The sequence below is a fragment of the Puntigrus tetrazona genome, chromosome 17 (assembly GCF_018831695.1).
Source record: "Puntigrus tetrazona isolate hp1 chromosome 17, ASM1883169v1, whole genome shotgun sequence".
Lineage (NCBI taxonomy): Eukaryota > Metazoa > Chordata > Actinopteri > Cypriniformes > Cyprinidae > Puntigrus > Puntigrus tetrazona.
This window is the reverse complement of record NC_056715.1, coordinates 3,153,487-3,171,169: the sequence shown is the minus strand read 5'-3', so window position 1 is coordinate 3,171,169 and position 17,683 is coordinate 3,153,487. Positions and strand designations below refer to the sequence as shown.

Below are 17,683 nucleotides of genomic sequence, written 5' to 3'. Positions count from 1 at the left end.
AGGTGTTTGGTCACCCCTTTCCAATGAACATGTTTGAATGCTTTAGTAATATCCATGAGTATAAATCTTAATCCTAAAGCATGTAATGATATTCTAGGGAATTGCATGCTTCTAATTTTATACCAACAGTTTGGACAGGCCCCTTTTCTATTCTAACATGACAATGCCTCTGTGTATAAGGCAAGGTTAAAAAAGATCTTGACTGGTCTGCGTAAAGCCGACTCCTAATCCCAGCTGACTTTAATGCAGTCCTTGAGCCAAAAACTCATCACCAAACACCAATGGCTTGTACATATGTGTGCACATCAGTAACTGTTGCAACAGAGATGGAAATCAGTTTTTAAATACACGAATAATGTTTCCATCTTTGTTCCAACAGTTTTGGAAGTGTTCTACAGAAGGGGGGGGCCAAAACTTTTGTCCATATAGTGAATGTACAAGTCATTCACAGCCAACATGATAATAGACATCCTAAAATATGTCACTATACTAAATTTTACATTTTTTTTAAATTGATCGTGTAATATTGTCCCCAAATCCCTTCATTCTTTGGTCAACAGATTATAGTTATACAGTACAGTTTTTTGTCAAGTTGAAGTGAAGCTGTGATACAGTATACACATTAGCTGATGTTTTATTGTCATAGCTGCAAATGTATGATGTATTTTATTTCAGGAATGCTCCGTAGACCAATCAGCATCCTATCCATTTTATAATTCACTTTAGATAGACCTTTAAGTTCTGTACAGAGTGAAAAAAACATCTGATTTATCCCCTCGTGGCGCAATTTAATTTTCTCCCAAGATTGTCTAAAGAAAAATTAGCCCAAGTCAGAAACCTAATGTCTCCCCAAAGGCTACAAATGTATAGATTTTCCCCAGCGTTTGTACCTCCGGTGGAAAGAAGAGACAGCCTTTGATTAAAGACATTCTCTCTGAGACCCGGCGTGTCAGATTCATCTGAAAAACACTCCTCACGACTCAGGTCCGTGAGCCGAGGAGAGACCCCTGGGCTGCATTGCAGATCTGAGGGGAGGGCAGACCGGAGCAGAAACCTATTTATTATATTGAGTGGTGGAAGCTCCAAAGCCTCCTCGAAAGCAGCCATCCTCTCCATCTCGCCTGGATCCTGCCGTCGTGATGGAGCCACCTGCTTTGATCCCGGCAGAAAGACGAGACAGTGATGTTGTTCTAATGTAATTCTGTTGCTGGCCATGTCTTTCTTCCTTAGTTTTTTTCCCCCTTTCTTTTCTGTTTTTGATGGGCAGTCCTTCAGTACATGTAAAACAGCCGTCGGACAAAGATGTGCAGTGTTATATTTCCCAGGGAGCCTCTTTGTTTTTGATGAGCTCTGACAGAGTTCTGGTTGCTGTCCAGGGAGCGTTTGCGGTGCGGTTTTGAGTTGCGTGTCTTCTGGTGTGGATGGCGTTTTTTGGGGCTGACAGTAACAGCCTTGTGCTTTCGTGTCAGCAAGCTCGGGTTTTGCAACCGATCATAATACACGTTTATTGCTCTTTTCGTTCCTGAGAGACCAATGTGATCGATTTACATATGTGTCTGTGATCTGGGCTTTGAAAAGACGACTCTTATGCTCAACAGGCTGAAAAAATACAGTAAAAACAGTAATACTGAAAAATATTACTACAATAACAAAAAATATATATTTTCTATTTTAACATATTTTAAATCATATTTTATTTTTTGAAAAAAAAAAAAGAAATATATATATATATATATATATATATATATATATATATATATATATATATATATATATGCAACATTTTAAATTAACTGTCGCTTTTAATCAGTTTACTGCATCCTTGCTAAATAAAATTTATTTTCAAATGCCCCACCAATTAAATAAAATAATAATAAATCTTTAAATAAAATAAATAGATCCATTAACTCTACCCCAAAACTTAAACATAACCATATCAAATGGAATATAAAATTAATTTATGCCATGTATCAAATAGAAATATGTAGGATATATGTAGCATCAAACAATAAAGCATTAAAAAAGATATTGTGAACTACTAATCCCACTTGTACAAACCATATTTCCTATAAAAAACATTATTGAGTGACCTTGGTGAAAAGTACAAAAAATAAATAAATAAATAAAGACACCATTAAAATAACATAACAGTAATCAGTATTTCTTCTGGTGACATTTAATCGGTTTATACCAGGCAGAGACCAAAATATAAGCTATACTGTATGATAAAAATCATCTTATTATTGTATCTCAAAAGAGTTCTCACTTTTATGGTGTTTTTTGGAGTTTGAAGGGATGTTCATTTCATGGAAAATTGCAGCATAAACATTCAGAATTCTGCCAAGCTCCTCGTTTTCTACAGAAGTAAGTAAAGTCATACAGTTTTGGAACAACATGAATGAAATTTTTTGGGGGTGAACTTTCTCCTTAAGATGAATAGAGACTGACTTGAACAACTTTTGAGTATTTTTGTGGCAGCATTGCTTCTTCCTTAATAGTTTGCAGGAATGTGAATGAACTGGGCCTTTTTGGGGTTTGTTGGCTTTCCAGTGCAGATGTGAGCGGGTGCCTTTGACCAATGACATGACTGCGTTTGGCAGTCCTACACATGACTTACATTGTTCCACACAAGTCGTATTGTTTTACTTCAAGTTTTTTAGTAATTAGAATAACGAAGTATGCGTTGTCACGTGGACTGAACTTAGGGCTGGTGGTGGTGCTTATGGTATTGATTTGTCATTTAGTGTTTCTAAAAAAAATAAAAAATAGAGGGGGAGATAATACGAAAACAAAACTACTACAAATTCTACTATTTATAACAATATAAAATGCACTAAGAATTAATGAGTTGCTGGGTTCATGAATATGAATCACGTATTCTGCATTCACTTGAATTGATTTGAGAATAATAAGTGAACGCCAGCCAATTGCGCACAAGTTCCACCCACTACCAGATAAACAGGCACTTTACATGTAGCTACACGTTTGCTCCATCTGTATGAGTCCTATTATAGTGTCCTCGATACCATGTCAGCGGTCTTCTCCATCTGTGAATGAGTCCGTGGGAGTGATTCACACCATTGGTATAGTGATCCCAAAGACTTCGTAAATACTCATGTCAAAGATACTAGAAAGGTCTATCTCACAACTGTATTCCTTTATGAAAAAATGGTGTTGATTTCCAAAGGTTTTAGACGTACTTCATTTACTGCTCTCTAGAGTTGTAATGACCTGCTTCTATCATGCGTGGTTTTATCTCGTTATTAGTGCTATTAGATGGCACATACTGATCACAACATTCTCTTGGATAGACTAGAAAACTATGTTGGCATTAGAGGAAGCGTAGCATGGTTTACATATCTATCTGACCGCTATCAGTTTGTGGCATTAAATGAGGAGGCAGATCAAAAGTGAAATATGGAGTTCCTCAAGGCTCAGTGCTAGGTCGGTGTGATGTTACCTCTGGGAGATATTATCAGGAGTCATGGTGTTAGCTTTCACTGCTATGCTGATGATACTCAGCTCTATATTTCAGCGCAGCCTGGTGATACACACCAAATTGAGAATCTAACAGAATGCATAGTCGATATAAAAAGCCTTCTTAATGTTAAATTCTGAAAAACAGAGGTGGATAAAAAACAATCTAGAACACTCAGCATGGATGGCTGCTCTGTTAATTTTCATTGTTTAGGAACCTAGGTGTGCTGTTTGACCGCAATCTTTCCTTTGAAAATCATGTTTTAGCATCTGTAAAATGCGTTTTTCCATCTTAAAAATATATCTAAATTACGACCTATGCTTTATCTAATCAGAAATATTAATTCATGCGTTTATTTGTATTGCAAGATGGGTGGTTGTTGTTGTAGGAACCACTTACTAGAACTAGGAAGTATGGTAGCCGGTTCTGTCAAATGCACTGGCCCTATATCGAATAGATTTTAAAATCCTATTAATTACCTATAAAGAATGGTTTAGCTCCTCAATAGTGAGCAGAGACGGTCTCAAAACTCTGCATTTGATAAATTTCAAAATCAATTGGCCAGATCATTTTCCTATCTAGAGCTGGAACAATCTCCCTAACTCTGTGGGTGGCCAGTTTAAATCTAGATTAAAAACATGAATTAGGAATTAAATAAATTATGCATCCGTTAAAGGATTTTTAGTACCTGCAAAATTTAGGCATACTCTAAAATTTAGGTTAAATAGCATTCTAATATTAGTCTGTTTCTTTCTCAATCTGTTTTCACAGTTTGTCAGACAGATGGTGGATGCACCCAGACTGATTTCAGAAAATGCTTGATAAACTTTCCAACCTGGAAGTCTGTACACTACCACACAAAAATTGAACTGGAGGTTTTGGGCGTCCGGTCCTGACCCCAACTGAGGAATATTCTTCATGTTTGTTTTTTTAGATCTTTGCTTGGTTGGGGACATATTTTATATTTGTATATTTATTTAATTGCACACACTATATATATATATAGTGCTTTATATGTGTTGTGCGCTATATAAATAAAAATGATTGATTGATTGATTATATATCAGAGAAATATATATATATATATATATATATATATATATATATATATATATATAATAATATATATATATTAGTGAGCAGAGAGATCTGAATATATATATATATATATATGCGTCTCGTGGGTGGCGCTATATATATAAATATATATATATATATATTTCGTGTCCAGACATATGATTTATACTTTCCAACCTATATATATATATATTTTCCCCTGTGAATATTCATATTTTTTTAGATTTTACATATATATTTGTATATTTATGCACACACATATATATATATATATATATATATATATATATATATATATATATATATATATATATATATATATATATATATATATATATATATATATATATATATATATATATATATATATATATATATATATATATATATATATATGTATATATATATATATATATATATATATATATATATATATATATATATATATATATATTGTATATATATATATATATATATGTGTATTTATTTTATTTTTTTATTTTTTTATAATGTCAACATAATATAATTTTTCTTGATGCATTATTTTGACATTAAAATTATATATATATATATATATATATATATATATATATATATATATATATATATATATATATATCTCAAAACTATTAATGAAACATCCAAGTATGTCACAGAGGAAATGCATTTTTTATTAAAATCATACCACATCACAGTCCTAATAGTCCTTAAAATAGGCATTGTTTTGATGCAGAATATAGTGTCTTTCTTTTTCTCTTCTTTGACTTTGGTTTGAAATGTGACCTGGGCTTGTTTTCTAGATTCACTTGTATATACTTACACAGAATTATCATTCGTCTGTCTCTCTCTTCCCCATCTTATATACAGCATAAATTGTATATGTATTATGATAAATTAAAATCAGTACTGTGTCTTATGACGTTTGGACAGAATTGCTCGTCTGGGAACTTCACTAGTCATCAAAGCGAATGCAAATGAATACAATGTGTTTTCACGTTGGACAGAGGTCCTGCATTTACTTGAGCAGATCTAAACACTTTTTTTTCCCCGCATTCAGTTCTGGATGGCTTCACATTGAATTTATCTCACATAATTCAAATCCGTGTTTGTTTTTTGGCTCCTCTTGAATTTACAAGAGGTCATTTGTCCCGGATTGCATGATTTTATTTCCGCAGTGGGGAAAACAATACATGAAAAATGAAGTGGCAAGTAACCAAAATAGAGTGAGTGGATATTTATGAACCATGTTTTTTTTCTGCACTGCATATCTGAATAGTATTACGATATTGATCAGACTGGCTACAATGACAAAGGTCTACCTGGTCTCATGTCATAAACGTGTCATACTTCGGTGCACTTTTTAGTGAGACGTGAAATACACAACAATAAGTGCGTATCACTGCAATTTCCAAAAGAAATGAAGACTATAGGCCGTAAAACTCAGACACCTTTTATGCCTTTTCACACAGATTTACAGAGTTTCAATTAAATAAGCAATCACTTGAAGAATATCATGTTATTACTTCAAAACAATATTTATATGCTGCTATATTTGATGCTTTTGAACGCATATCCAGCTTTATATCAATGGGTTTTCATGGACAGCAGAGAGTTGAGGAGCTCCGAATCCCAAATAACTGCATAAAAGAAAGTTGAAATGGCACGGCTGCATCAACAAACGGCTTTTTATATCAATTTTGCATTTGCGGGTTCGGTTGGGTTTAGCATTAACTTTTAGCGGCATTCCCACGATATTTAAAGCGACGTATTTTCTTTACGTATTTTTATGAGACCAGCATGACAAAGGTGCTGAATGATTATGTATGCTGTAACCATGCGTGCACTTCTGGATTGTGATGCACGGAGCGAGACGCCTCGAGACCTCAGACACTGCATACATGCAGTCGTTCAGTCACACCTTTTGAAACCCATCTCACGCTCCCCACATGAAAGACTCTGCGATGGCGCCACATGAAGAGCCGCCAGTCTTCCCAGCAGCTCTGCACATATATTAGCCATTAATTAGTTGGGCATGTGCCAGAAATATGTTTTTGACGATAAATATAAAGGCAACATCAATGAAGACTTCTCGGTGGGTGTTTTTGCCTGTCAAACTTTTCATCTCTTTCTCTTTGTGCGCGCGGGACTGTTTTCAGCGCATTTGAATCGATTTCGACGCTCTTCCTCGGCAATGAGGTGATGTTTGCACTCGATTAGGTCATGCTCTGGGTCAGTACGCCTGTGGTTATGAATATTATAATGTGCTCTCAGTGGGTTCCAAAGATTGTTCCTCTTAAAGGAATATTTATCGAATAAATGAATAAAATTGCTGAAAATATTCTCACCCTCTGGCCGGATGTAGATGAGTTTAATTCTTCACTGAAACAGTTTTGGAGAAATTTTGCACTACATCGCTTGCTCATCAGTGGATCGTCTGCAGTGAATGGGTGCCGCCAGAATGAGAGCCTAAACAGATGATAAAAACAGCACAATAATACACAAATAATCCAAAATATCAATTAGCTTAATTTTTCCCCCTTTAGGAAATTTTAATCTGAATATCTTTCAAACTGTTTTTAAATGTTATTTATACATCATTAAATAATTTAATAATTAGAATTAGCTAACCTAACTTGTTTTTTAAATTAATTTAATTTTTATTTATTTTGTATTTTTTATCTAGCTTTATTTTTAAGTTTTAGTGTCAGTAATTTTAGTAACTTGAAATAAGTTATAATATGGAGCATGAGTGTGTCTTATTATATGTGTGTGTCTTATATAAGAAACACGACTGATAAGGGTTATATAAAAAAAAAAAGTTCAAAAGGGCTTCCTTAAGAGTTGCTCACTTTTACTTTTAACAGTCACCACAGACCATGGTCAACACATATTGAAGAAAGTAAGTTAAATAAATATCAAATAAATGTTGACAGATTTTTTTATTCTTGGGTGTACTTTCCCTTTAAGAGTACATTCATATTAATCTATTATTATTTATTTAAACATCCAGAGGTGTCTTCAACCCAACGGCACAATCGATCGGGTTCGTTTTTAGATGCATTTTTCTCAGTGTTAATAACTGATTGTGGTGTTATATTTGAAATCGAGCACTCTGTTTATGAGTTTGCTTTTCTGCTTCCGCACATCACTCATCTGTCCCGCAGAGTCCAATCTAAAAAAAGCCGTCAGAATCGCCCCGCGCAGTCTCCTGCTTTCTCGTTTGGGTTTGTTGTTACTCGTTTTGGATGTGTTTGTCCCATCTCTCCGGGAGATGGACTCTGTCCAGCTGGAGTTCTGCAGCACTCCGTCCCTGCGGCAATCAGACCAAACACACACACACACACACACACACAGAGACAGAGACAGAGATCTCACTCAACGAGCCCCTCACGCACTTGTGTGATAGTGAACATCTGGGATCTAGTTGAAATCAGAACAACTTATTCAAGTCTGGTATCAAATCATGAGTTTTAGATTTGCATAAACATTTTTGGCAGGCTGCACGATCTCCTTCTCAATGGGAGGAAAAAGACACAAATAGTCATATTAACAGCAGGGACTGATCACGAGAGGAGACTATGTCTTCAGTGAGATGTAGAGATATGTGTGTCTCAAAGTCTTTCTCATGTTCTCACACAGGTGACCTGCAACTGTTTCAGCATCAGTGATGGAGAGCTGCAGGACGTGGGGGTGGGACTTTACCCCAGGTGAGTGACGCATCCCGTCCCGTTATTAGAGCTAGCTGCTAAGGAGACCTGGTAGCAACCAACCCAACCAAACCCAAATTTCACTGTTAATACTGTTCATACTTACTAACAAAATAACAAAACCTGGAACTCAGTGAAACACTAATGACAAAACGAGAACAGAAAACCAAATATGGGCCCATACACGTGGGGAGCAAAACATAGGGCAAGGGAACACAAGTCTGACAGGAATTAATAAAAAAAAAAGAATAAATCATTTTAAGTTTAAAGTTAATCATATATAATTTCAAATACGTATAAAAAATTAATACAATTACAAATCATTTAAATGAAAAGTTTCAATATTTAAGGAAAGTTTACAATGCTGAATTATGCTTAAAATTATATATTAAATTAAGTATATTCAATAAATATATTTTAATTTGTATACAATCATGAGAAGAATATAAAATAAAAGTGATTATATTAAAATTATAATATATATATATATATATATATATAGGCCTATATAATTATTAGGCCTATTATATATATATATATATATATATATATATATATATATATATATATATATATATATATATATATATATATATATATAGTATATCTTATATATAAAATCATAAATAGACAGATGATAGAGCATATCTCTCACTATATATTTTTTTATATATATATATCAACATTTTTTGATAAAACAAATAAATAAAAACTTTTTTCCCAAAACAACTAAAATCGGTCAGCATGGTTTTAAGCATAAAAACTGCATTTTATTTTAGCATTGGTTTAGTATAATATTACAGTATGGGCTTTATCATTTTAGTTATATTTTAATATTCAGGTATATATAAAGAGTTTATTTGCAAAAACAGATAATTTATTTAAATAATTTATATAGATAATTTATAAAATTTATTTTTTTACTTATTTTTTACCTAATCAAATTAATCAATTAACCCTATTAATTAAAAAAGATTAAAAAACATGATTTTTGAGAATTGTTTAAAAAGGATTTAACTGTTTTTGCAGATTAAAGTAAATAAAAAGGAATTAATATGCCTGGATACTTGTATTGATTGATGACTATTCATCATTTTAGGCATCATTTTATCCATAAATAAACAATTCCCACCTTAGACTTTTTTTTCCATCAAAAGTTAGTGTGCTTGTTTATGAAGGAGACATCTGCGTCGGTAAAAAGCATACTCGAGTTGAAATATTAAACGGGTTCTTCAGAAAAAGCCATTTAATTTTACATTTGCAGTTTGTAGCACAGTGCGCTCATTGTCTTTTGTTTTTCCTCTTTTTAAAAAAAGACTTTACCCACAATACCCTTGTGTTTGAGTCAGTTGAGGCACTGTTCTTGTTTCCGCGCTCGCCATGCCCAGCAGATTTGTGTGACAGAAAACATGTTTGTATTATTAGCTCTGCAGTCATAAAGAGGCCTTCTGACATGAGTTAGGATTACATGCTACGATTTGCTCTCTGCTACTGAACACGCCTGAGGGAAGCTCCCGTTCACACACCCAGGAGCCCAGGCAAACGCAGAATAATTACACATAAACAGACATTCGGCTTTCAGTGTGACCAAATTACAAGTTGCCGAGACACATCGAGAGCGCCGAAATAGAGGGATTTTCTCTGCAAATTGCTTTGTAAGGATTTTACGGGCTGAAATGCATTTCAAAAGAACTATGCCATCGTTAAAAAAAACTTTTTAAAGCTTCTTTATATTAGAAATGTGCTATGTTAATGATACACAATGCATGCAAAATTCTGTCAAATAATTGTTGCAGCGTTTATTTTAGACTTAGGGTCTGTCTTACACCAAAAATGACTGGAACTATATCTTTGTGCTTTTTTTTTTTTAGTCCTCTCTATTTTCTTGTAGAGGAAGACTGCAATTAAAAAGTGACAGGTCGGTGTCAGTGCAGCATCCCGTCACGCTCTGCCAGTGACAGGGCCGAGACCCAGAGATGAACTGCTCTTAAATTACACTTTTATCAGCACTGACGTCTTTCATAATTAATCTTCATGCCCGCAATTGTCACCAGTTGCTATTTTTTTTTCCACCTACAGATGAGCTCTAGATGGGGTCATGATGGTTCGCTGGAATTTCCCGTTACTAAAGATCTATTAAAATGCGACCAGGTTTCTTGAAGATGATGTGGAGTGAAATTCACGAAGCGTTCTGCGTCTGCGGTGTGGCACCATTCAGATAAAGTAGAATGTGTGGGGCATGGCGTGATTTTATCCGCTCGGGTTTGATTGCTTGTTAAATGTTAAGATATAATAATATTAATGACATTTAGTGTATTAAACTTAGACATAACTCTTGGGAACATTATAATGCAAATTATAAAATTATAAAAAATACATTTTAAGCTACATGTAAACCTGACTATTCGAATAGAAGTAAAATGATAAACCACATAACAATCGAAAAAAGGATTTTAAGCAAAAAAAAATATATATATATATATATATACATACATACATACATACATACATACATGCATATTATATATAAACTGTGTTTGGTATTCGGTCTTTGGTCCAGTTATCTAGCTGATAAATATGTATGTGTGTGTGTGTGTGAAAAGATTTAGAGAATACTGTGGCAGTATGTGCTGTATGTAGCACTGAGGTAGCAATGTTTTTTCTCTACTTGGTTGAACAATGAACAGTGCATCCATTTATAAAGGATAACAGAGTGTTTTATCCTTGTCTATTTTAATAGACGAAATATGACACGCTCTGTCATTTTTTTTCTTCTCTGCTGCTGAATGGCAGAGCATATTGTGGCGTGTTAAAGTGGTCAGGTCCAGTGTAACACTTGTTCTCAGGCTGGATGTGAAGCAGCTAATCCCTGTGGTTGTCTCTGGAGCTGGACGGAAGGATTTGTGCCGTCCTGGACTCCACGGTGACACTCACAGCCCCGTCCGGACACGGTTATCAGGGGAAGAGGGTGTATGTGCAGCACCCAAATTAAGCTCAAGTAAACCCTGTGGGCAGCGGTCTGTTGTGCTGTGTCTGACAAAACCCAGTAGCAGAAATCCATAAAGCTTTTACAGACGCCCTACCGCATGCAGACGCTGTCACCCGCGAAACCCAGGAACATTTGGGACTATTTGTTTCCCACTTTAACACCCCATTCAGGTCTTGGAAATTCTGAGGGATAATTGGGTGTTTCTTTAGCAATGGCAACATTTTAAGGTCCCAGGGGTTTATTAAAAGTACCAGAAACTATTAAAACTAATTGGATAAATTCATTCTATTAGGTATACAACTGACTATTATGTGATTATAGATTTTATTGTGCTACTCTTTTTCTTTAAAAAGCATTAAATATTAAAATATTTTCTAATATTTTTAAAAACAAAAGATATGAATTACTTGAAAAACTTGTTATAACTTGTATATAACTTGTGTGCATATATATATATATATATATATATATATATATATATATATATATATATATATATATATATATATATATATATATATATATATATATATATATATATATTATTTTATAACACTTTGTGTAGTAGTAGTATGACAATTTATTTTGTAATTTTTAAAGTTTAAATAAAAGTCATAAAGCAGCATCCGAGAAAAGCTTGAGATTAAATATGATGAAAACTTTAAGGCAAAAAAAGGAAAAAAACATTTCTTTCTTTCAAAATTGTGAGAATTTAAAATGTATCGATGTTTAAAAGGAAGTTATCAATATATTTACTTAAAATAATAATATATAATGTTTAATTGTTTTTTTTTTTAATTTGGCAAAAGAAAGAACATTTTATCTGCCCTTTCTTTTTTTTTTTTTTTTTTTTTTGTCTTTATCCGCATATTTAATTGTCTTTTAAAGTTGTATTTTTATTTGTGTTTGTTTACTTATTTTATCCAATCATATTTATTTATTTGGTGAGGAAAAAGGACCGTCATTTTATTCCAAAAATGTCGTTTCCACCACCAAAATTCCCGTCTCGAGCTAAAAATATCATTTGTAATGTGATGGGAATATTCACCGTTCGTACAGCCGCTTCAGAGCAGCGTCAATAAATTGCGAGCCTTGTATAAACGCCGCTAGCAGACAAGCTAAACTGGTCTGAGTGTGTTTAAGAGAGTTTATTTATAAAAGTCCACACGCAGGGCCAAAAGCAGTTAGCGCTAAGTGGGTGACGTTGACATCATATCCTCGTATCGGTTGCGTCAGTCTGGGCTGTTGTGAAAATGCAGTAAACCGAGCTATGTTCAGGTGTTGAGGGTGTGCCAGGAACAGCTTTTCTTTCTGTTTTCCGGCATAGTTAATGGCCACCTTCGGCACTGTTATTAGGACCATTAATAAATGAGCGCAGCGGATTGCTATTCGCCTTGTCTCTTGATGTTTCGGGCTGCTTAGCAATACCCAGGTATTACGTTTTGTAGAAGATAAGAGGAATTCTTCCCGTTGTCCTCCATATTCTCTCATTACCCGGCTCCGTTCGGCGTTATTTCATTCTTTCCCTCGTCTTCTTGTTGACAGAGCAGGGCGCTCACGGCTACAAGCACAGACTCGCTCTAATGAGATATATTTTCCTTCGGTATTACTTAGAAACCACATGTAAAGATTGAGTTTAGGCCGCGCGTGTGTAAAAGTGAGGAGCGTCGGGCTCTTAGGGGCTGTTTATGGGTGAATAATCAAAAGCGCAGATTAAGGGAGGATCATAAAAGAGGGTTTCGCTCAGGTTAAATAGTCTGCTTTGAGCTAAATGTCTTGTGTGTGTGCAGACAAGGTCTTAGCTAACGGCTATTTTCTGACAGCGTCGATAAGCTTAAATTGGTCACGCTTTTTTTGATATGGCTTAACGGAGGCGCGTCTTGGAAAACAGGGTTTTCTTCGCTCTTTTAAAACAAAAGAGTCCGGTCTGCTTGAGAGTCGGACGCGACGCAAAGCTCCACCCAGGCCGTTAATGGGGGACTAAGCTGTAAAATTCGGTAAATTAGAATTCAGACATCACGAACATACGCACATTAACATATGACCGCCCACGTTTATACATCAACACCTGTTCGACTGAACAGCAACCTGCCTTTCTGATGAACAACTCGAGAAACGCTACTACATGGAGATTGTAGCTACTACAGATATAGACGGATATAGTCTTAAAAGTACTTTACAGAAAAACTTTACAGTAGTTTAATATGACCAGTATTGATGTTTGTATTGATCTGATTGATTGATCTGTTGGTATTTGATAGAATATATGCTGCCATGCTTCTAAACAAGATGTCCAGTTTCTCCAGCAGAAATATAGGTCCACAACGTCAAAAATGCAGCAATATTTAACTGTACACATGGGGTGCTTTTATCACTGCCTTCACCAAACACATCTTTAGTTAGTTTTATTCATCTTGACCATAGAAACCAGTCCCATTTGAAGTTCCAGTCGTGTCTGATAACTGAATTTGAGAATTTTTCTTGAATGCCTCCTAAACAACATGTGATGATGTAGGTGATGTTTGACCTTTTTTTTTTTTTGAAGCTTTTCTGATCCCGAGACTCCACTTGTGTTCCTTGGAGAGTAGAATAAATGAGAGAAATAAATGATTTGTTTTTTTTTGAGTTCCTGTCAAAAACTGTGTGTTAGTGTACCTAGAAGAATTGCTGCTCTTTTAAAGGCAAAGGGTGGTCACATCAAATATCAATTTTTATTCATTGCATTTTGTTAATTTACGAAAATAAATGTTATAACAAAATAGAATATTATTTATAATTATATATTATATAAATTTCTTTGTTTACAGCATTTTTTTCTAACACTTTTGCACAGTATATATATTTATATACGAACACACACACACACACACACACACACACATATTTATAATTAATGTTATTAATGTATATTGTCCAATATTTAATTAAATGGAATTGCCCACATTGATTTAATTTTTAATGATGGTGCTGATTATAAGCTCTCATTTGATTACTTTTGATTTGATTTTATGAATTTATTCCTCATAAAATCATAGCTGGCATTAGCAATATAATGAAAATGCGCTGATGTGTGAAGCTCAGGGGGTGTGGCCTGTTGCCATGGTCTTTCCACAAAGCCATTTTATTGGCTAATAATCCAATAATTAATGCCTGCTAATCGCAAGACATTACATTATTATTGGTCTTTCCAGCAAATCAACTTGCAAAAGGAGAGCAAAATATCTCACTTTTAAGGATAAAATGTCTTCATAAATATCTAGAACCAGCCTCCCTGTGTGGGCCATTAAACTGGCACGACTTCCATATTCGCCATCCATGGGAAACATTTCTCGTCTATGAATGTGAGCCTCTGGGATTACAGAGAACAAACGTAACCAGAAAGGCAGATGTCGAAATTGTTGTTTAGATATGAACTATGAAGTCTTCAGATCGGATGTGAGGCAGAATCAAGGCTTCAGACATTGTTGTCGACGTCTCAGAGAAATTATAATGACGCAGAAAGATGGTCCCGTGAGAGCGAGGCTCGTCTGTTTACCCTCGGCTGGGTGGGCCGACTCTAAGCCCGCTTTATACGCCGTGCTTAGGCTCTGTTCAATCTTCCCCAGACCATGACAAACATGAGTAATTTGTTTCTCTGGCTTCTTGAATGACTTCCGATGCATTAGCAGAAGCCTGGAAGAGCAGGATAGCATGTATTCCTGTCCGTGTATAAAGGATAATTGTGCTTTCGTGCTTGATTCATAATTGCTGTGTTTGTTCTGTCATGCTTGTGTGAATGTAAATACATGCATTCAGCTCACTGTCTCACCAAAAGGAAGTATAGCTGACGAACATGATTTGCACACATATATTTGAATCTGATATTTTAGACTGGTTAGACTTGAAAATAACTCGCATTTATTAATCATTAAATGAATATTTTACCCCAAACTGGGCCTTTTTTTATTATTATTTAATTTAATTTTTTTTTCTGTTAATATGACATTTTTTAATTTTGACTATATATCTTTTCCCTGATTTTTTGGAGTTTGGGATCATATATAACTGTGCATTCTCTTCTATAAACGTCTATAAAATATCTACTTTTGTGTTTTACAGAAGAAAGAAGAATTTAAAAAAAAAGGTATTTAAATTAATGGAAAAAAAAATAGATGGTTAAAAAGTAAATTTTTTTTAAAGAGAACAAGTTGTTAAAATAATAAATTATAATTGTGCCGCCTTGTCTTTTTTTGGATTTTCCGTACTTTTTGCAAAATGTAATTGTGATTCATGATTACTGAAATGCACTTGCACAGTAAATAACTACCACTTCTGCACGTGTTATTTATTATATTTGAATTCATTAATTTCCGATAGATAGATAGATAGATAGACAGATAGATAGATAGATAGATAGATAGATAGATAGATAGATAGACAGATAGATAGATAGATAGATAGATAGACAGATAGATAGATAGATAGATAGATAGATAGATAGATAGAGATAGATTTAAATATACACAAATGTTATAGTTTATATATTTTATCATTTATATTATTTCATGTATTTTAATTGTGCACAGAAAAATTATTTATCCTATAATAATATTTATTATAGATAGATGTAAATTATTTGTTACAACATTATTATAGTTATATATAGTGTAGTGTATAGTGTATATGTGTGTGTGTGTGTGTGTGTGTGTGTGTGTGTGTAGAGATAGATAGATAGATAGATAGATCTGGTTTGTCAACATGCATGTTTCTAAATTTAAAAATAGCAAATGTGTGACTAACAGCATCAGCAGCCATGATCTCACCTTAAAGCACAAGGCTCTTAAAAAGATCATCGGTGGCACATCAGTGTGTCTCGTTGCTGTCATTCTCGCCTTGTCGCCTTCAGTTTGTCCTCCTCAGAAAAATTACATCATATCACATTCAAGAGGACAAATGTCCTCCTGGCAAACATGTCAGCCTGCTTGTTTTCTGTGTCTTCTGACTCGTTTCTTTACTTCATTAATTAGTGATGCCTGATTTATGTTCCATTATTCAGCAGTTACAGTCCTTGTGTATTATTTATTTGGATCGAGAGAAATTGAGAGTATGAGGGATTTGCGGTTTGATTTAAACTTGGTGTTTGATGAGGAAAACTATTTTAAAAATATAAATTCATTTACTGAGAAAAAAGTTTTGACACGCTGAACTAAATCCACCACCGCTGGGTCTTATTTGTTAAATCAATCTGGGTTCATGCAAACAAGAGAAAAAAAAATAAGTAGCACTTTACAATAAGATGTCATTTTTTAACGTGAACAAGCATGTATTTATTACACTATTTATTCATCTTTGTTAATGTTGGCTAATGAAAATACAATAACCAGCTTCTGTGTTAAACCCTTACTCGTCCTGATCTTATCCTCATGAAGACCTGATTAAGCATCGAGAGGATCTGTTGGGACTCATTGTTTTGTGTTTGTCTGTCTCAGCATGTCACTGCTGAACCACGACTGCCAGCCCAACTGTGTCATGATCTTTGAGGGCAAGAGACTCGAGCTGAGAGCCGTTCGCCTCATCAGACCCTGTGAGGAGGTACATGTCCATCTACACACACACACACACACACACACACACACACACACACACACACACACACACACACACACACACACACACACTCACACTCTCTCTGTCTCTCTCTCTCTCTCTCTCTCTCTCTCTCTCTCTCTCTCTCTCTCTCTCTCTCTCTCTCTCTCTCTCTCTCTCTCTCTCTCTCTCTCTCTCTCTCTCTCTCTCTCTCTCTCTCTCTCTCTCTCTCTCTCTCTCTCTCTCTCTCTCTCTCTCTCTCTCTCTCTCTCTCTCTCTCTCTCTCTCTCTCTCTCTCTCTCTCTCTCTCTCTCTCTCTCTCTCTCTCTGTCTCTCTCTCTCTCTCTCTCTCTCTCTCTCTCTCTCTCTCTCTCTCTCTCTCTCTCTCTCTCTCTCTCTCTCTCTCTCTCTCTCTCTCTCTCTCTCTCTCTCTCTCTCTGTCTCTCTCTCTCTCTCTGTCTCTCTCTCTCTCTCTCTCTCTCTCTCTCTCTCTCTCTCTCTCTCTGTCTCTCTCTCTCTCTCTCTCTCTCTCTGTCTCTCTCTCTCTCTCTCTCTCTGTCTCTGTCTCTCTCTCTCTCTCTCTCTCTCTCTCTCTCTCTCTCTCTCTCTCTCTCTCTCTCTCTCTCTCTCTCTCTCTCTCTCTCTCTCTCTCTCTCTCTCTCTCTCTCTCTCTGTCTGCCTCTCTCTCTCTCTTTATCTCTCTCTGTCTCTCTCTCTCTCTGTCTGTCTCTCTCTCATTTGTTTTTTGTTTATTAGTTTTTGTAAATTTTTTTGTTAATATATTTATTATTAAATTTACAAATTAATTTAGTTTTATCATTTTAGTTAGCAATTTTTTATTATGACAATTTATATTTCTAAATATTT

General features: G+C 34.8%; 1 protein-coding gene across 1 annotated transcript in view; it reads left to right on the top strand.

Annotated features, from left to right (window-relative positions):
- The window catches only part of smyd3 (SET and MYND domain containing 3), a 139,940-nt gene that overhangs the window by 96,440 nt on the left and 25,817 nt on the right, over positions 1-17,683 (top strand). The window contains 2 exon segments of the mRNA XM_043262761.1: positions 8,195-8,262; positions 16,720-16,822. Coding sequence (XP_043118696.1) covers positions 8,195-8,262; positions 16,720-16,822 — 171 coding nt within the window.